Source organism: Lytechinus pictus, chromosome 17 (assembly GCF_037042905.1).
Source record: "Lytechinus pictus isolate F3 Inbred chromosome 17, Lp3.0, whole genome shotgun sequence".
Taxonomy (NCBI): Eukaryota; Metazoa; Echinodermata; class Echinoidea; order Temnopleuroida; family Toxopneustidae; genus Lytechinus; species Lytechinus pictus.
Window position 1 is genome coordinate 4,337,061 of NC_087261.1, and position 22,283 is coordinate 4,359,343.

Here is a 22,283-nt window from a genome sequence, read left to right on the forward strand (position 1 = left end):
TCTGACTTTTAGTTATTTACCACTTTACCGCCGTTACAGAAAAAAATAAACGAGGACATCGCATGTAACGGTGGTATGCGATGTTGTAGGAATGATTTATGATATGAAGCCTCTTTTCATTTGCTATCCCATTACTGTTTTGTTATTAAACAAATGTTGCTTTATCAATCATGGCCATTTGAATTTGACTAAGTTTATCTTTTAATTAGATATCTTCAACTGAAAATTACCATTTTGGATGTCACACTTGGTACCCCAAAAAAGAGTCTGGACATCATCATTTAAAGTCTCACCATCAAAAATACTTGAGGTTCAACATTTTTATTTCTGCATCAAGTAATTGCTTACATAACTGCCTTCCAACAAAACCACATTGCAACATCCAAACGCCAAACACATTTTCAGGATAAAGCCAACAATTCATAGGGAACACAAAAAAGTGCTGTTGCCCCAACCCCGTGGAATGACCCCTTTACTATATAAGGGTTGTAGACTGATTCTAATATCATACATGTATGAAAAAAAAAGTTTCTTCCTCAATTGAAATTACAGTCTTTTAATTGTCAGAATTTTATACTTTCTATGAAAATAAAATAAAAATAAAACAAATTTAAAAGTATGTGGAGTCCTCCACCTACTTAGCTCCCCGATCATTTTCCCTGTACGCAAATTACAAGACTGTCCTGTCTTAGAAATCAATTTGTACATTATTATATGATAGAGGATCACTGAAGTGAGAATGAGAATGGTGTTGAAAGTGGGGGGTTGAGCCAAAAATTGGGGGGGGGGGCTGACAATGCAAAAATCACAATCAGATGGCCAATTTTATGTTTTTAGATAATAGGCAGGGGAGAAGACTGAAACCCCCAGCCCCCCCCCCCCCCCCAGTTTTGCAGCCCCTGTAAATGCAATCCAACATCAATATGTTTGCTGTTCGCTTTCTGATTCCTCTTAATTACTATTTTCAACATGTACCAGGAGAGAAGGGTTGTCTTTACTCAGGTTTACCATGTAGTTATGTGTGTTATATACTCACTCTTCTCGTTTCATGCTGTCCACTGGGGCTACGTAGTTACTAGGAATATATCCTTCCTTTCCCGTTCTTTGTGATCTTGCTTGCCACCAGTCTCCCTCACTAATAAAAAATTGTTATAATTTCAAAACCAATGAAAAAAAAAACAAATAAATAAACAAGTGACTCCATGCAAATTTTGAGTCCATAGTTTAAATTCATTGATATATTTAGAATTTAGACATTGAATGGAATAAAATATTGTGAAAAAGCGATAATAATAGTTTACCCTTACAGAGAATTCATTATTACAAATTTTGCTATTGTATTTTGTTTTGTCAGGACATCGCAAAAGGAAACCATTCCAGGGTTCTGGAATCTTTGACTCATGCCTGGTTTAAACAATATTAAAATGTATAGTATAAAGGAGTATCACAAACAATGTTTAAAACAATGTTTTTTTACAAACATAACCAAAGTCTGTAGAGTTTACATGTACATCATTTGCAAAACACCCTAATTAAAAGACCCCAACTAATTTTTCAATATTAAGCTGTACCTATCAAAATTTAATTTGAAGACATGTTACTCTCAAACTTCTTTACTTGATTCCTTTCTTCTTTTCTAAACAATTCTTAGTTTTCAATCAAGGTAACTTACGTCTTTGTAACATCCAGGATATCTCCTTTCCTAAAGGCAAGATCATCTTCCGATCGTGCATCATAATCATATAAGGCTGTGTACGGATGTGATACTACAACAGAAGAAAATAAAAGAAAACTGGCATTATTTGGTGTACTTGGGGGCTGGGAGGGGTTGGGGGAATAATAATAGAGAGGGGTTTTATCATGAATCCCTTCATTCATGTTTCTTAATTTTTAATTTTCTCATCATTTATGTTTCTTTACCTAAATTCAAATTCTCTTAAGTTTCTGATATTAATTATTTTCAAAGGCAAATCAAGGGCAAAAAAATCAGATGTCGGATCATTTTGGCTAACTTGCTTCACCAATTTATAGTTTTGTAATATACGTACTGAAACTAAGTTACGGGGGCTTGCCTCTCATACAAGCTTTGCTTTTCTTGGCAAGCCCCTCCGTTCTGTTTTATATAGTCATTATAGTCAAAGTTAATTTAGTTTGCATTAGTTCTCATTGTTTATACCTTATTCCGATTGATGTTGTACTTAAAATTTGACTATGTATTGTTTGATTTTGTTGTGCTTTGTGAACGGAAGATGAATAAATCTAAATCTAAATCTAAATCTAAAATTTCCTTCTTACTGGGTACCCATTAATACTAGAAAGAAAGGAACTGAGAGCAATAAGGCCATAAGTCTTGAACTTGCCCAATAAAAAGGTGGTTACGTTTTAATATAAAATATGCTTTTTCAATTTTCATTCAGTTCAACATACGATATCTAGGTTGCAAAGAGAGATATTATCATGAAATTTGTATCATTTGATTTAAAAGCTACATGTAAATATATACTCTCAAAAATGCACAATAGCATGTAAATTTGCGACACTGCGATTGATAGAATGAAAAAAGAGGTACACAAAAGTCTATGAAAAGGTCCCGTTCCATAATTTAAACATGAAAAACCTTGGTATACAGGGTACTAGAGAATTAAATATGGTCTAATTTTAAAGCTCGGAGTGAGTAATATTTAATAATCCAACACTCTTTTTCAATTTATTTCAATTTTAATTTCAATTTATACATTTTAAAACCCTAAAATTCTGCATAAAAAATACCAAAAATTCTTGCATAGGAACAATTTATGACATGATTTTTTGGCTGAACGGAGACGTATTATTGTGAAATTGGTGTCATTTGAAAGCTGTATTAGGGGTGATAGTATATGCATATGAATTTGAGTCATTTTGCTCGATAAAATGAATAAAACAAGGGTTGTTGAGGGGTTGTAGAAGCAGTACACATTACATGCAACTCTATGGGACTGTTGTATTGCCAGTATTGAACATGCATATTGTTGGTTTCTAAGGGGCTGGACCTTTCATTTTAATATAACAGGTATAATGATACAAATTTAACAACTATTGATTGATTATGATTAGAAATTTAAGGCAAAAACTGTGTTAAAATGTTGGTTTTCAATATTCGAAATTAACATAAATTTGCTTATCAAATTTACCTTGATGAAATTATTGAATCCACCTAAGTTACATGTGCCTGTATACATCATTTGAAAGGGAATTTCTTGAGCAATATCAATCTGATATCTATGGTATGGGCAAAGGGAAAACAAATATGGATAGAAATAGAGTACATTGGGGGTCCTATATGATTGAACATTTTCATTCATGAAATGTAAGCAGATAACCCTACCTATTTTTAATGTCATTTTTGGAATCTTCATGAAATTTCCTTTCAGAAAGAGTATACTTTTGTATGGATATGGTGAATATTGTCAAAGTTATAACCATGTTTATACCGGGAGATGAGCTGTCATTAAATGTGGGCGACGTATTAAACACAAATGGGGTGAGTTCTAGACCCATTGCCATATTAAACTGACCTGGTTTTGGTTTGACTGCTGGTGGTATGAACATGCCCGGTGTAGGGGCATCAAACCCCCCATGTGAGATACGAGAGTGATCTGGATGACCCGAGAATGGCGTTGGATGGGTAGGGGAAGTGGTGCTAGTCTGTCCCAGCCCATACTTATTCCTACTGTCTTCTTTACTTTTAACGCATCCCATGGTGGCGCACTCCTACAGCATTCCACTCCTGGAGATGAGAAGATTGAGATGGGCAAGACAAGTTTGAACATTTGTAGTTAAAAAAACTTTGGTTTAAAACTTAAATAAAAATAATAATAATAATAATAAGTATTTCTAATGCGCACTTTCTAATAGATCATTACTCAAGGCGCTACATATTAAATAAACATTGGAAATAATCACAATTAAAATCATCAAACATAACATTCATATGAGGAAAAGACATGGCCTTCACTAATATGATTGTAAAAATAGGTAATATTTGACACTTGATTGGAATGTCTTAAGAGTGTTCACATTCCTGATAGTACTTGGCAGTCTATTCCACATAACTGGGGCAACATAGCTAAAATTAGATGCAGCTTGTGCATAGGGCTTTAGACTTTGCCTACGGCAAGCTTCAGCCCTGGGGGTGTTTCACAAAGATTTACTTCAGTCGCACTTAAATGCCGACGCGTACATTATATACAACGCGCAATCTTATTGATCAATACGCAGTAGTGCGTGTCCTCTTGGCATGATCTGACCAATGCAACCATGCCTTTTACATGTATACCGCGCGTAACTAGACATTTATAAAGTGCGAGTCTACAATGTATGTAAGTCATTCTTAAATCTTTGTGAAACACCCCCCCCCCCCCCCCCCCCCCCCGAGGCTTTACAGTGTGCAAGCATTTCATTTCAAGGAATGAATCCTGCCAATTCTGCATTTACCCCACCCGGGTTAAGAGCAGCACGATTTGAATAAATAATAAACTCCTTGTCTAAGGACGTGAACGCAATGGCTGGGGTAACCAACGACTTTTAATTGAAAGGCAAAAGTCAAAACTACATGTACTAGACCATGGACACAAATATATTTCATTGAAGGGAAACCTAACGTTGACCGATTCGTGAGAAAGAAAGAAATACCAAGAAAAACAAAATGGTTGACGTTTGAAAGAGATCGGACAAGGAAATACAGCTGTTTAAACAATTGCATCACCCCATTTTAATTCAAAATAGTGACTATTCAAATCTACATTTAAAAATCATCAATTTTGCTAGTACTATTAAAAAGGAAATTCTCCCACTTTTTATCAGTAATTTGTTGTTCTCTTCTCCCTTGAGACAGTAATAAAAACATACAATAGACATACATGTACGTGTATGTCTAGAAATAAAAATTGTCATAAAAACTTTCAAAAGATTACAAATATCGGTACAGCTGTAGTCATTTTGAGTGTTGAAGCAAATGGAGGACTACATTTACTGTACAGTGTACCTGAAGGTCAGGTCCCAGTGCAATAACGGATGCAAAGCGGATGTAAAACACAGAAAAATCTAGCCATGCGTTGGAAAACGCTTTGCATCCATTGTGTACTCATTGCGTTTCATACGCTCTATCCATCGAGCATCCGTCCACTGTGATTTCACTCCTGGAGCGGATGAAAACGGACGGAGCCAACCCCAAATTTTGCTCGTCTGCAGAGTCCCTGATGCATATGCTTTGTGTCTATCTGACAGTGGGACCAGGCCTTTACATTTGACCTTTGCCAATACAGCAAATTTGCTCATAGTTTTAACAAATTTAAATTCTTTCTGTTTCTTTTTATTAGGTGATCTGTCAATCGACAGATCAACTATTAATTTCGTAAGAATTTTCTTTTTTATTTATTATTTATTTCTTAATTTTAATTTTTCCACCCTTTTCTTGTTACCATTAAATCTCCAAATCTACATCATCAATTATCTTCAAAATATCATCAGATATGGGGACTTATCATGTCATGTGAACGAAACAAGTTCAAGGTCAAAAGGTCATCATGACGTCATCTAGACGCCATTTTGTAAAATCACATTATCAATCATATCTTCATTATCAATTATAAAAAATTAACCATATTTACATCACATTAACTTCAGGTCAAGGGTCAACTGTCCATGTCATCAAAGGTCATGTAAAGCTCACGACGTGCGCGTACGCGCGCGTCAAAATTTTAAAATGCTCAAAATCGCTTTTTGACCAAAGTAGAGTATGTTTCAGGTGATTTTAAGCATTTCAAAAATTTGCGCGCGCGCACGGTTACGCGCGCGTTCTCGCGCGTTACGGCACTATACAACATAGGATCGCCATGTTTGTTACATCAATGCACCAACAATATGATTCTGAACAATTTGATACCTTGATCAACCTTCTACGACAAGTAATAACGGAATTAGCCTCCATCAAAGTTTACAGCACGCGCACGCGCGCGCACTAACCATAGACAATATATATGCAAAAACATGCCTATACAAAATTCAAAATATAGCTCTTCAGGAAGTCCATTGACCCCCAATTTTTTTTTCATATTCGAATAGAGTATGAATGGGAGATATGATTTCATGTCATATTTGACCCGAAATTTTATCATGACGTCATCAAAATGGCGTCGGAACGCAAAATTCCCATTTTGCTACTTATGACGTCATCATAATTATGCATATTTGACTCTAACTCCGTAAATATTGACAAATTTTCGCTCAGTTTTCAATATGTTGTAGCAGAGGACATACTCTTTTTAATTAGATGGCTATATTAACATTTAGAGGAACGGATCATCCTAAAAAATGGCAAGTTATAGAGGCATGTCATTTTCACTCATTTTGTGTGCAATCTCTATGGGAAATGACTTTTTCTCAAAACTGGATTTTACATTCCTCTATTTCGCGAGCCATATCTCCATTTCTTTTTGTTGGTTTTCTCTGAGCTTGGAGTATGTTGTAGCTGAGACTGTAAGCTATCGTAATTGTGGTCTCAATTTTCCGATCAGATGCCGGGATCATGCCCGTATTTCACTTGCAAAATTGGATTTGAAATTCTCTTGTTTTGCTTATGTGTAAAGTCTATGGGAAGTGTGTAGCTCAATGGGTAAGGCATGAGACTTGCATCCTTAGGGTCCAGGGTTCGAGCCCAGGGGGCAGGGGTGAACATAAGAATTTTTTTTTCTTTTTTTTTCTTTTCAACATTTCACAAATGGTCCATTATGACCATTACAATGTTTATAAAATAAAACATTGGACAATAAAAGAGATTAAAATCCCTTTTAATGTAAAATGTTCCTGTACAATATGTGTATTACCTACACTTTTTCACACAACTTTTTCATTTCCCTCTGTTTCAAGAGTATTCAACACGTTCTTTTCGTAAGGAAAGTTCAGTTTTCATCGTGATGATCATATTGATCTCAATAAACATGCTGATTGTCTACCTGATCATGAAATCAGAGACAGATCACCTAATTCGTCCTCATGACGAATTAAAATTCTAGTGTTCTTTTTGTAATAGAAGTTTAGTTTTCAATATGATCATCGTATTGATGTCAATAAACATGCTGATTGTCTTCGTGATCATGAAATCAGAGACAGATCACCTAATTCGTCCTCATGACGAATTAAAATTCTAGTTTGTTCTGAATTCCAATTACATATGTACAGTATTTAATTTATGTGTATTTGCTTATCAGGGCCCCGTCTTACAAAGAGTTATGATTGATCCAATCATTGATCCAATCAATCATTACTCTATGGAAATCCATCAGTGTCATAATTTTTTGTACAGGAAATATGCAAAATGTCTTTTGTAAACATAGGAGAACACACCAAATTGTCAAGAAATTAATTAATTTATGGATATACAATCATATCTATAATTTTTTTGAACAATCATGCATTTTAGATGTTGACTTTGCTGGCTTTCCATAGTTGCGATTGATCGGATCAATCGCAACTCTTTGTAAGACGGGGCCCTGGTTTTTCTTTCCCTTCACTTTTGAGAATTGGAACAACAATCATAAAATCAAAAGAGTTAAAAAGGTTGATCAAGCTACAACACATACAGGTACCTTTAATATATCAAGCAAAAAAAAAACGTAATGAAGCATCATGAAAACTATATAAATATTGTTAATATAATTATAAACCCTGTATTTCAAAATATGAAAAACAACATAATACAGAGAATGAATTGCATCTTAAAATTTTACAGGTAATTTTAAATTTCTTGCAAATACATGTCAAAATTTTCTCTCCAGAAAGTGAGCATTATATATTTTACTTTTCTCACATGAAGTCCTCACTTTGCACGAATATTCACCAAGTAACTGCAATTTTCAGATTGATTAAGCCAGCCAGATTCTACAAGTGATGTTGACAAAGAACTTAATCACTGAAAGATCATCAATGACACTCGTGTATCATCAATAAAACCAGTGTCACTCTCTACTCTTCAAATATAGGATATCACGCATTTGTCTTCATTCAGCCAAGTTTCTATTGGGTCAAACAAGCGCGTTCATTGTACATTGTGAAACCAAAATTGCCATTTAACCTTTTTACATCTATAGTATCCAGAATAAGTATGAAAAAAGAGAACTACATGTATCAAGGAGTTGGGAGAGATATTGGATATTTATATCGAGGGAGTGTTATTTGTATAAAAAAAAAAAAAACAAGCATGCATTTACATATTTCCAGAACAAATATTCCATACAGTACAAAAAATTGACACACTTCAGCTGGATAATCTTTAAGGGAAATCCAACCCCCCCCCCCTTTAAAAAAAGAAAGAAATAAAGTTATTTAGAAAATTGCAATGACCAATCAGGATCATTTTTGCATGTACATTGTGTCCAAAACACTGACCAGGGACCACTCAGATTAGGTATTTGCAATTTGTTGCAAACCTTGTGTTACGGTGGACTGGTATTGGCATCAATGAAGGTCTTCTGATCTTATTTCCTTCCTTCCTTCTGCTGAATGACGTTGTTTGGCAAAATAAAGCATATCTGGGAATTCACTGACTAGTGTGATCAAAGATTTAAAAATCCCCAAATGGGTGTCTCACGGTGACTCACCTTTCTGCCACTCTGCTTTTTATATTTCATGTTAATTCCGCTACTTTAAAAGTAAATCTGTACATTCTGTTCTTTCAGTTTTATTCTATAAACATTCTGTACACGAATGTACATCAGCAGCAGCATCATCAGCATCACCATCATCACCATCATCATCATCATCACCATCACCATCACCATCATCATCATCATCACCACCACCATCATCATCATCATCATCACCATCACCATCACCATCATCATCATCACCATCACCATCATCATCACCATCATCACCATCATCACCATCACCATCGCCATCATCATCATCATCATCATCATCATCATCACCATCACCATCATCATCACCATCATCACCATCACCATCGCCATCACCATCATCACCATCACCATCATCATCGCCATCACCATCATCACCATCACCATCGCCATCATCATCATCATCATCATCATCATCATCATCATCATCATCATCACCATCACCATCATCATCACCATCATCACCATCACCATCGCCACCATCACCATCATCATCACCATCATCACCATCACCATCGCCATCACCATGATGATGATTGATGATGGTCCATTATCATCATCACGACCATCATCACCACCAACACCACCATGATCTCCATTTACCACTATTTCCATATGACAGCACCGTCAATATCATCATTATCACAATGGTCATCATAATCAGTAGGTGGTTTCAGACCGCCTCGTCAGTTCCAGGTATTCTCTGATCGGGAAATTTACCCCGATCAGAAAATACCAGGTATTTTGGTAATGTGAAAGCAAACTACGCGTAATTTCCCCGAAAGAAAATACCCGCTAAATAGTAGGTACTTGGCGAAATTACGAGAACTTTCGCGGGGATTTTTCCAAGGTCGCAGGTATTTTGGCAATGTGAAAGCAATTTACGGGAACTTTTAGCCCAGCGTGTCGTTGGGCGCGGGCGCCGTGGTTGGCTGCTGGGCTAGTGGTTTTGAATCTCGCGCCATGCCTGCTTATTAGACCATACTGCGCATGCTCCTAACTTCAGGAATTTATCCCGAAGGATATGTTTCGGGGCGGTGTGAATGCAGGAATAATTAATGGGTATTTTTTAGCTTAAAAATGTTCTCGTAATTTAACGGGGATTCTTGTGATCGAGGCGGTTTGAAACCACCTATTCTGACAGTCTCGTCATCATCACCCTTTCATGATTATCATAATCAACATCAAATCATCACGATGATCACAATCAAATCATCATTATCGTCATAATCATTGAACTCGCCACGAATATTCATCAACATCATCCTCATTATCATAATCATATTCATGATCATCATTCGAGATGTATGAATATTACATTTGTACATTGATAGAACTTCTAAGTGTACATGTAGATCATGAAAATCTATAAAAATGAATAACCATACTCCATAGACGCCACATTCACATACAGTGTGTAATCTTATTCTCATTCTATTCAATTTCATACTGTAGGCCTACATATATTAGGAGGAACATGAGCAACACAAATTTGAGCTCCAGTCATTGCTTCAAGGTGAAGTGCAATCAAGAGGAAAAAACCCCTTCAATACGACTGAATGACTCAAACTTCCTGGTTCAAAGTATTACACATATGTACAGTAGACTCATAGATAATGAAAGAAACATGATAAAAGAAACATTCGTTCCATTTATGTTCATGTTATGTCTGTTTTATAGGGTCCATAGGATTTCGTTAAATGTTCAATTTATCTTTATTTGACCCATCTCGTTTGTATTATTTATTTGAAATATGTTCTCTTTTCATGCATTCTTGTACAACATGTACTTGGTTTTAATTGTTTGTATACAGTGCGTCCCACAAAAAACGAAACCGAGATTTATCGATGATTTATCATAACTTAATCACAAATACAATAGACAAATGACCTACCATTGTAAATCTTAGAATCTCCTCTTTCATCTGAAATTACTTAGATTATTTCTCATTCACGCATGAGTGAGCAAACACAATTTGAAGAGGGGATACCAAAAATTCATTTGGCGGGCTGTATCTGGGTTTAAAAAAGAAAACCACATTTTTAAAAAGTTCAATATCTGCTCTTTAATTCAATACCTCAATTTTAGAAAATTGTCAAGAAATTACAAAGTTCTGGTTATTTGAAATAAGGCTTGAATTTCATTAATTTCATAAAATGAAGAAGTTTTTAATACAGGCTAGCGTTCAAACTCACTCGACACTCCGTTTTGTTGACGATCAGCCATGCATTAAGTCTTTTGTTAACCGTGCGATAGCTTCTGTGGGAAACCGGTGAAAACACGTTCATTTAATGAAATTATGGAAATACAAGCATTGTTTCGAGGGACCATAACTTTCTTACTTCTTGACCTTGTTTTGTTATTAAGGTATCAAATAAAAGAGCAGATATTGAACTTTTTAGGCATGTGATTTTCTTGTTGAAATTCAGATACCCCCTGCCAAATGAGTTTTTGGTAACCTTTCTTCAAATTGTTTTTGCTCACTCATGCGTGAATGAGGAATAATCTAAGTAATATCAGATGAAAGAAGAGATTCTAAGCTTTACATTGATAGGTCATTTGTCTATTTTATTTATAATTAAGTTATGATAAATCATCGCTAAATCTCGGTTTCGTTTTTTGTGGGACGCACTGTATATCCGTTGCAGCATTTGATAAGACTTCAATGTCCTTCAAAGATGTCTCCACATCCTACTTAACATATATTTTGCTTTTAACTTTGAGTGAGATAGAATTTAAATTGATCTGTATTAAATCTGCAACATACATGTAGATGTATCAATGGAGTTCCCAGTTGGATTCCATACATGTACATATAGTCCATACTTCAGTTCTCCAAATAATAGTACATACAAGCACTTCCAAACAACTCTTTGTGTATTTGATACATTGCAAACATGCACATGATATTATTAAAGTGATTTGTTTTTCAGTGCAATAATTCGCATTGGGCATGCCCACGCATTTGTGAAACCATTGCCTCTCCAAAAACAATTCATAAACTTTCACTTTCACTAGGAGAGTCACTTTACTTTTGTTGACAGTAATTGAATACTATACAACCAGGGAATGTATTACAATACAAGGCAGCATGCAAAATGACAACAAAATATTCATACATGTATGGCAGTACACTTTATTTAAAATATCTTTGATTTCTAATTAATAGAACATTTTTCTTTGGGAATACACTCCACATAATCACATTATAATTTGTTCAAAATTGACTGTTTCATGAGGTCAAGAATTGAATGGTGCCAGGATCAACCTTCTTGTTGGCCCGGGGGGGCCACTTACATTGACGAGTGGATACCATGCGCGACCAAAAAAACACGTAAAAAGGATGTCCTTTTCACGATAGGGCACGTTACGTACGTAACGTGATAAGGGTGTCAAAAACACAAAAATAATGAAAAAAGGGTGTCTATTTCGCTAGGAAAATTACGTGTTTAGGGTCGAATTTGCGGGAATGATAAAACAAAATTAAAATGTTTTATAAAGGATGTCCATTTTGCCCCAACATCTCGTGTTTAGAGTCCGATTTGCGCGAGGTGTAGAAGGTGGGGTCGTACTTAACCAAATAAGGTAAAGCCGACGACCGAAGGACCCGTAACAATAAAACATTCCTGTACTTGTTTAGGGCTTCATTTCAGGGAATATTTGCCAAGAGTATCGTTTCGTTTCCAATACTTGTTAAGGGTAGGGTTTCACACGCCAATACTTGTTAAGGGGTGCATTTCCAGAATATGGAAATTACGTGTTTAGGGTGCTTTTCGAGACCCCATGGTCGCGCATGGTGTCCACTCGTGAATGGAAGTGGCCCCCCCGGGCTTGTTGGTAACATTGCTGATGCGGGACTGTGCTACTAAAGTATGAACTAAAAACAGTAATCGGTATGTACGGTATTTGTCAAATCTTCAGTTGGCAATTTTTTTCCCAAACATATTGCACTGAAATATCTTCCACCCCCTTCCAAATTACTTCTTAAATGGTTGTAGAAAAAAGAGCTCTATTTATATAAAACTACATGAATGTTCTTCTGTACAGGTCTACGGTATGTATATAAAAAAGAAGAAATTGTTGACCAAAAGAAACTTTGTAAAAAAGTGGAGCAAATTACAATGCAATAGCGGGAAAATTATACCCTGCCAAAAAAAAAATCCTACATGTTCGTATTTTGTTCTACAGATCATGCAGTGTCATTTGGAGTTGAAGTTTCCTGCTTGGAGATAAACTGATAAGATTGCCATGGAAACTGGAGATAAGAGGACATCAATTTCCCCCAAAGCAAGAATAGGTTTTGGTTTAAGGGCTCCTATTTTGAGCAAGCTCTGGACAAGTAAAATGGTTATACAACAGTTGCCAATGATCTCAACTCCAGACTGATCACTTTCAAATCTTAATGTAAAAGTTTAAGCCTTGGGGTCCATTTTACAGAAAATAATCAATAAAAAGAATTCAATTAGCATATTTCGTAGCTTTAGTTTAATAAGCAAATACAGGAACATACGTGTACATATGGGCATATGGGCATAGAATACTGAAAAAATGTTGGGAAAAAAAAATCAAGTACCTCTTTACCTAAATGTACAGTACATGTACATGTACATGTAGCTGGACACACTGATATATGGGTGACCAGGCCATGATTATGAATAATAATCTGTTTATAGAGCACTTAATACATTGGAATAACTTCTCTATTAAGCACTTTACAGATACTATATTATTACCCCAGTCATCGGATCCTGGCAGGCCCACATACAATGTATGCACTTAAAATTGGATCCCAAGTTGGATGGCACCTGGCATGATAGGATCAACTTGCTAAATTTCAATAAAAAAAATTTTAAACAAAGCTAATTTTCACAAAAAAATTCCAAGGGCAATGAAAGCGACATAGTAGGCCTACTATCATGGATCCTACTAACACAAGACATGCGTTGGAATAGCCTTGGATTATCAAACTGAAGTCCTGCAAGTACACTTTATGTTCAAGAATGTACAGAAGTGTGTACAAATTTAGTGTGATTAAATATCAAAAAGAACTCTAGACTGAAAGTTATGTGATTTGATAAAGTAAAGTAAAATCTGACACAAAAAAACACTGAAAACATTCTAAAAAATGTATTAAAATAACAAGCTGATTCTATGAAGTCATATTCTTTTGTATTACATATACCGGTATATTATGATTATACAAATTTGTCCTCCAAGAATGTAAAAATAGAACGAGTGTAGATTGTGTACAAGTTTGTAAGATTACAAGGGAAACATGTTTTTACACCCATGAATGAAAATGTATGATTTCATGGAATAAACTAGATAAAGTGAGGACATGACGTAATCAGCAGTCCTACTGCAGGGCTCCACACTAACCCTTTTTTTCTACTGGTCAAACCTGTTCATGTCAGACTCAGTAGATACATGTACCCAGTTTTTCAATTTTTTACTGGTCCAAACCTAAAATTCACTGATCCCCCAAAATAAAGAAAAACAGAAATAAAGACTTGTTTATTTTGCTGTCTTTTATTGCTTTTATTGCCCCCCCCCCCAAAAAAAAAAAACTTACTAACAAACAGTACTCACATACACACACACAACATAATTCATGAGAACCATAAATTTTGGAAAGCCATTTTTTAAGATGCCAATGTCATTTTTTTATTATTTACTATAGAGGAGAAAATATCATTTATATTAATAGTTTGATATATTTTTTACTGGTCATGTCAGACCAGTAAATCTGGCTCGACAGCAATTTTTACTGGTCTGGGACCGTCGGACCAGTGCCAGGCGCTACCTACTGTACATGTATTGCATACTCATTTAACAGAATTTTACAAGATATTGTTGAACCTTTAAAGTTCAATTAAATCTCTTTTTCATTGATTTATTGACATTTTCTTGCATTTTGCCTTATTCAGACCTGCCAACCTCTGGGAATGAAAAACTGTATTCTGTGATTAAAAAAAAACAGTATTTTTTCCAAAAAAACTGTATTTCGTAATAAAATGCGTGGCGCGCACGCTCATCGCGGCGCTCAAGCTGCATGCAAGCTAAAATGCGCACTGCTCTTGCAGATGAAAAAAAAAACATTGAAACATGTGTATATCTCACCCTGGTTTTAACAAAATGATTATAAAAAAAACAAGTTACCTGAAATTACATTGATCAAATAACCATATTTGTGTAAGTTTTATGAAATAGAGACATATAGAGATGATTTTCCTCAATATATTTTTTTTTACAAAATCGTATTTCTAGAAAAAACGTACTGTCGTATTTTGGTTGCAAAAACGTACTGGTTGGCAGCTCTGCTAATTCCGTTTTTATTTTAAGATTATACTTCAGTCTCGAGTGTCCCTTTAAATGAAGTTGTTTAGTGTTCACTCTATGTACTGTACAGTAGTTCTACAAATAAAACCTCCTCCAGCAAATAAAAAACAAATCATTTAAACTTTTGATATTTGGTAATAATTCTATCACATCATTTACCGGTACTCAATTACATTGTCAAGTTTTTAACAATATAACATTTCAGGCATATATATGTGAAAAAAAGTTTCAATTTTTTGGTAAGAATACAAGAGAAATTAAATTTGAATTCACTAAAAAAAATTAAATGTCTTCTTTGATCAAGGACATTTTTATCATATAGAATGATGATTTTTGTATCAGAAACTATTTCAATACATGTAGCTAGTTTCATTGTGGAAATCTAATCACTGAGTTTATCAAAGTATTGAAATTTTCCATTAGTTTAAAATCTAGCAACTTTTCAACATCACAAGCAAATTACTTGTTAAGAAAAAATCTACAAGAAATATTCTTCTGAACAAAAATACATAGTTAGTATGTTGACTTTTCATTTCTTGTCTTAATCTGCTTTTATCTTCTATGAACTTTAAAACCAGGAATGTTAGAAATAAAATGAAGGTGATGGGAGATAAGCATGGAATTTTGATGACTAAAGAAAGAGAAAGGATGATAGACACAGTTAATTACTAAAGAACCGGAAACTCACTCAATAGCCTACTAGAGAAAAAAATACAATTTTTTAGATCTGAAGAATGGCTCAACAAACACTTTTGAAAAAAACAGTATTAGCAAAAATAAAAATAAATAAAAAAAAAAGAGAGAGAGAGAAAGATCTGTCCTCCAGCATCAACTCATTTAGACATGGGTTAGATTTTTTTGGTCAAAAAAACATTTTAAAATTGTCTGACATCCTGACCAATGTAAAGACTTTTAATTATGCATCAAGTGTTTATGACTGGGAGATTTACATGACTATCTACATGTACACTCCCACACAGATGGTGATGAGGATGAAACCAAAACTTTAGAGTTTACTTTACTTTGGGAAGTTTGAATCTTCAACATGGTCAATCAATCATCATAATGATGCTGTAGTCCAACTCTGCATCTGAAGATACAGAAGATTGCTGACCAGTGAGTCCTCATTTATATAGGGACAGTGATTTTCCGTTTCAAAAAATTGCCTTTTCCGTTTCAGAAAATCTCAAATTCCGTTTCAGCATGTCAGAAAACGGAAATTCCGTTTCCCCATAGACTTTGTACACACGGAAAAGTGACAATTCCGTTTACACATTGAATAGCAAAATCACATTGAATCGCACTGGTCAAAATTTGTATCTGCTACTGTACCAACAACACAATAGAATCCGTTCTAATAAGATCTATGCGGGTGCATAAAATATTTTTACAAACCCATTTAGCATGCATACATCCTCACCTTTCACATTAATAACATTATTTCACGGTGAAATGATATTTCATCGATAATTTTGGGGTTTTTTGGACATCGTTATCATCAGTCAACGGCTTTAGCCAATCCGCCATCTTGGATTTTAAGACCACGATATCGTGCTGTTACATATTCAAACGTAGAGGGCAGCAACACACAACCGTGTAGTTGAACGATATGTGTGCATGTGAAGCCCAACCCGGCCGGCCGTGCCGGGTACGGGACGGGTGCGGGGTACAATCGAGTGTGCTGATGTCGAGTGCAGTCACGATGTGTGAATTGTCATGATAGTAGCGAAGTGAGATCGTGTTTTATGGGGTTTTGTGGCCATTTAATATTCTCATTTTGTTGTGATTTTGGAGTAATTTCTGTTGCTATTCTGTGTATTTTGAGGGAATATACATTTTCCGTGATTTTCCGTTTGAAATGCCACTTTCCGTTTCAAAAGGCCCTTTCCGTGAATTCCGTCCGTTTTCCGCGATCGCGGAAAATCACTGTCCCTATTTATAGACCTTATGGCCCGTATTCTGAACTCAGGTTTAAATTAAACCCTGGTTTAAAGTTGTGGTTTAAGTATGGAGAGAAAATTGGGGCAAAAAGCCCTAACAGTACACATCTGATTTTTTAAGTCACAACACTAAATTGTTCATAATTGTCTGGGAATGATAACTGAAGTATTTTTCTTCATTATAAAAGCAAAAGGAAACAAAACAATAAACATAAGAAATATAAATTATAAACAGAATTTTTGAATATTTGGCTCCCATAATTTTAGCACCGACTTAGACCGTGATGTAATTTAAACCTGACTTCAGAATACGGACCAAAGTTAGATTTACATTTTAATTTGCATGATTTTTGTGCAAGGACAATGATGAAGCATGCCAAGACTCACTCATCAAGGGTTCATTACATGCCGCCGCACACAGAAAAATCAAGCCATATTGATGGAAATTGTGTTGTGTACGACAGAAGCTAGAAGTGGCATCGCAGCACGCGCGACCCACTAGTTAGAAATCCAGTTCTTTGTGCGAGGTTAGTATAGTATACTCACTAACCTCATAATAGTGTGAGTGGCCTGGCCTGTTCGAGAAAGATAATTAAATATTAAAATGAAGAATTTAAAGTAAAACTACACTACCAGTCACAATTCTTTGACTACCTGTTTCACCAGAGAACAACAGATTCAGTCCACTGAATCTATTTTTCTCTGGTGAAACAGGTAAACAGGTAATGTTTATAGTCAAAGAATGGTGACTGGTAGCGGTACTGTAATTTTTTAATATGATTATGTTATGAGTGACATCATCATCATCATTTTTGACATTAAATAACAATCATTAGATCTAGATCTACCGGTATATCTATTTTGTTCTGCCATGTCATTGTACGGCCAATCTCTAATGTTAAACCTAGATCTAGTCCTTGTCAACGTGGTTAATCAATCATCATCATTCATGTTCATGATGATGCTGTGGTCGGTCGACTGGTGGTGGTCCGACTAGCGACTCTGCATCTGAAGACGACCGACGGAGAAGCCCATCAAGTGCTATGGAAAATAATATATTGTTGAATAATTATATCAGACAACTGTCTGAAAACAAAGACACAGCTATATTTATCGTTGGTGACTTTAACTTTCCCGAAATAGACTGGAATTCATGGTACGTCAGAGGGTTAGGTGACAACCAGGCTAAACATTTTGTAAATGCTCTTCAAGACTCGTATTTTTTTCAACATGTATCTGAATATACAAGATTTAGACAAGGGCAAAATCCCAGTGTTTTAGACCTCGTTATTACAAACACAGAAGACATGATTAAAAACTTGGATGTGCTGCCTCCATTAGGAAAAAGTGACCATTGTTGTATTGTTGTTGACTTGAAAGTCTCTGGAGAAAAAAGAGCCAGAACAAAGTCATTAAAGTTGAAACTAGACAAAGGAGATTATGAGAAACTCAATTATCTTCTCAGTGATATTAAGTGGAGTGAACTTTTAGTAGACAGGACATGCTGTGATGCCTGGAAACTCTTCAAAGATATATTCCTTACTTTTGTTCAGGAATGCGTGCCTCCTTGCCAGATAAGAGACTCGAAGAAACGTAGGAGCCCATATATATCGAAAGAAGCATTGAGGTTATCCAGCAAGAAGAAAAAAGCATGGAAGATGTATGTAAACACTGAAAGTATTATTGATCATGCTAAATACAAAAGGATACGTAATCATTTGAGACAAGTTACCAGACAGGACTGTATTGAGTATGAAGGATCACTAGCTAAGGAGGTAGCCTCAAACCCGAAGAAATTTTGGAAGTATGCCAACAGGAAAATAAAATCAAGACCTGGAATAAGTGATCTAGTAAACTCAGAGGGAAAAGTCATAAGTTCAGACATAGAAAAGGCAAAACTTCTTAATGACTTCTTTTCAAGCGTTTTTGTCAATGAGAATTTGTATTTTATGCCAGATATAAATTGGCAATACTCTGGTCCACCACTATCTGATGTAATTATTACTAAAGAAAAGGTAGAAAAGAAAGTTCTTAAACTGAATGGAAGCAAATCTCCAGGTCCAGACGAAATGCATCCAAGACTGTTGAAGGAAACTGCACGTTCCATTTCTGTTCCACTACAAATCATTTTTGAGAAGTCATTTGATGAAGGCATGCTTCCTGGTGATTGGAAAGTCGGAAACATAACTCCGCTACACAAAAAGGGAAGCAAGAAGAACATTGAAAACTATAGACCAATAAGTTTAACCTCAGTGGTTGGAAAAGTGATGGAGGGTTTAATTCGTGATATAGTGATGCAACATCTGATGGATCATTGTTTGCTTTCAAACTGTCAACATGGATTTACTCCAAATCGGTCCTGTATGACACAACTTTTATGTGCAATGGAAGAAATGACAGGCAAACTTGATGCTGGAATTCCTATTGATGTCATTTATTTAGACTTTTGTAAAGCATTTGACTCTGTTCCTCATGAAAGGCTTCTCAAGAAATTAATGTCATATGGTATAGTTGGAAAATTACATGCTTGGATAAGAGCCTTTGTAACAGGAAGGGAACAGAGAGTGACTATCAACGGTGAAAGTTCTGATTGGAGTCAAGTAAGCAGCGGAATTCCGCAAGGGAGCGTGTTAGGACCCATTCTCTTTGTCATCTTTATAAATGATTTACCTAATATTTTGGACAATTCTGTGTATATATTTGCCGACGATACCAAAATCATCGGTGATGTTAGCTCTGATGTTAAACAAAAGACTCTTCAAGCAGATCTTACTCATGCTGTCGAATGGAGTGAAACCTGGCAACTTAAGTTTAATACTAAGAAATGCAAGGTTCTACATATTGGAAAGAACAATTCAAGAAGTGTGTATACTATGAATGGAGATGAATTAGAACCATGTAAGCAGGAAAAAGATCTCGGTGTTATTATGGATGAAGAGCTCAATTTTCACCAACATGTCTCAGCAGCTGTTCTGAAAGCTAACCAAATACTTGGAATAATACACAGGACTTTTTCTCAAATAACCCCTGAAATATTACCAATTTTGTTTGTATCTCTGGTTCGACCTCATCTGGAATATGGAAACATTTTATGGCATGTGAGATTCAAAATGGATGCAGACAAAGTAGAGAAGGTGCAAAGGAGAGCTACTCGCATGATTCCTGGTCTCCAGAGCTTACCGTATGAGCAACGTCTACAGAGACTAAACCTTCACTCACTGTTTTACAGAAGACGAAGAGGAGATATGATTACTGTGTACAAACTGTTAAATGGAAAGTTTGGGATCTCGAGTGATATATTTTTCACACCAGCAATCCATTCAGCAACTAGAGGTCACAAGTTCAAGCTCTTCACAGGACGATCCCGGTTGGAACTTAGGAGCAAATTTTTTAGTCAAAGAGTAATTTCTGACTGGAACAAACTGCCTACAGAAGTAGTGGAAGCAAAATCAGTGGAAATGTTTAAACATCGTTTGGATAAATTTTGGTGGGGGGAAAGATTTAAAACCTCCATTTCTCAACGCACGTAAAGTCTCACAAGTTTAAACTGTCTAGATAATCGTCAATTATCGGAAGTTAAGATCGGAAAACCTACAGGAGAAGTCCTTCATTTCCGTACCTGATGTGATGTGATGTGATGTGAAGACTGCGGACCAGTGGCAGTGATTCGTCAGCGGACCAGCGGGAAACCCCGGGGCAGACGTCGTCTCGAATGCCGCCTATTTAGCCGAGACTTTTTATTCCACAACAAATATCACTTTACAACTCATACAAAAGGTGATTCAAATGATATATAATTACCAAGTAAAATGTATAGGAGGTCTCTGATTCTGTTTCAACTGAATATAAGATGAAAATCCAGGGAAATCCAGTATTTTAAGGCCGTCCCATTCAGCTTCTGGCCACAGTCGTGACAGTATTTTCACGAGCACTTCCTTGTTCTCAAATAATTGCAAAAGCAATAGCGCCATCTACCGGCACCGGTACTCGTAAAAATTAGTGAGGCCACTGACAGTGAGGCGCCGATTATTCTGTTTATGATGTTTTTTTTAAACAATTCAATTTTCCTTACGTATTAAATTACGTATTTCATTATTTACAATTGATTAAAATTGATTTATTATTATTAATGAATACTGAAACAGTTTGAGAATATATTTTTGAAAATTGTAGACCTACTTGATTATATGCCCTTTGGTAAGGAATTTATCCTCATTACCAGGTCCCTCGGAGAGGACCTTAAGCCGTTGGTCCACTGGTTGCTTGCTCACAGGCATTCGTGCTTTCTAAGCAGTCAGGTAAAAAAAACCTCGGTATAACAAAACCTCGGTAAAAAATCTCTCTCGTAACCTCCAAGAATAACTATATAGAGGCTAACCCAGGGAGCTTCCTGGGTTATACAGAGGCATGTACAGTCATGGACGATGAGACCAGTGGCGTACCGTGGGCCATGGCATGGGGGGAGCACCATCAAAAATTGTGAGTTACTTAGTGGGCGCGCGAATAGCTCTATACTGACCTAATAGAGATTATCTAAGGAATGTGCCATTATGAAGATGTATCTCACTCTGATCAAATAACGCGAGCGCGAAGCGCGAGCTCAAAAAAATTATATTCAGACCTAAAAGGGACATTATAGGCAATTTTTTGTAATCATGATGCGTACCTGTCTCACTGCTATAAACAAACAACGCTAGAGCGAAGCGCGAGCTGATTTTTTTTTATTCGACCCCAGGGACCTTTTATGGACTATTTTATAGTTATAAAATGCGAGTGCTAAATAAAAGCACGTACCGATTTTCTTTTTAAGAATTACATCTGAATACACGAAGCACTTTTTGTAGTCATTGTCATCATGAACATAATTATCTCACTGATCAAATGTTGCGAGTGCGAAGCGGGAGCAGAAAATTTTTCATATTCAGACATGAAGAGGGGCATTCTAAGGCTTGTTTAATATAGGAATTCATTAAGACCATTCGTATTCCACAAACCTTATGATGCGAGCACGAAGCGTGAGCTGAATTTTTTTTATATTCAGACCAAAAGTAAGGGGACATGCTAAGGACTGTTTTTAGGAATTCATGAAAAGCAGACATATCTCACTAATCCACTAATGCGAACATAAGCACGGACTGGAAATGTTTTATATTCAGACCTCAAATGGGGCAATCTCTTTATTTTGCTTAAAAAAGCACAATTAATTGCTTGGACCAATTAAGCCATTTTGAGGTGTTTAATTAATTTTTAGTGGCCAAACACGGAGTAGCGTGTGCGCAGCGCTTTGTAACCGAAATTAAAAGATTAAGATTAGATTTGATTAAGTAGT

The 22,283-nt window shown here is 35.8% G+C and overlaps 1 protein-coding gene across 1 annotated transcript; it reads right to left on the reverse strand.

Moving 5' to 3' along the window:
* Nucleotides 1-283: 283 nt before the first annotated feature.
* LOC129280728 (tyrosine-protein kinase Yes-like) lies at nucleotides 284-3,769 on the reverse strand. The gene is made up of 3 exons (XM_054916738.2): nucleotides 3,555-3,769; nucleotides 1,673-1,766; nucleotides 284-1,135 (listed from the first exon to the last, which is right to left on the reverse strand). The coding sequence occupies exons 1-3, from the start codon at nucleotides 3,736-3,738 to the stop codon at nucleotides 1,033-1,035; spliced, it is 381 nt and encodes a 126-aa protein (XP_054772713.2). The 5' UTR covers nucleotides 3,739-3,769; the 3' UTR covers nucleotides 284-1,032.
* Between the last annotated feature and the right edge of the window lie 18,514 nt (nucleotides 3,770-22,283).

Excerpts from the sequence above, each read along its gene's own strand:
- LOC129280728 (XM_054916738.2), bottom strand. The coding sequence starts at position 3,738 with ATGGGATGCGTTAAAAGTAAAGAAGACAGTAGGAATAAGTATGGGCTG. Across the intron at positions 1,767-3,554 it reads AGCAGTCAAACCAAAACCAG|TATCACATCCGTACACAGCC; the intron begins GTCAGTTTAATA and ends CTTCTGTTGTAG. Across the intron at positions 1,136-1,672 it reads ATCCTGGATGTTACAAAGAC|TGAGGGAGACTGGTGGCAAG; the intron begins GTAAGTTACCTT and ends ATTTTTTATTAG.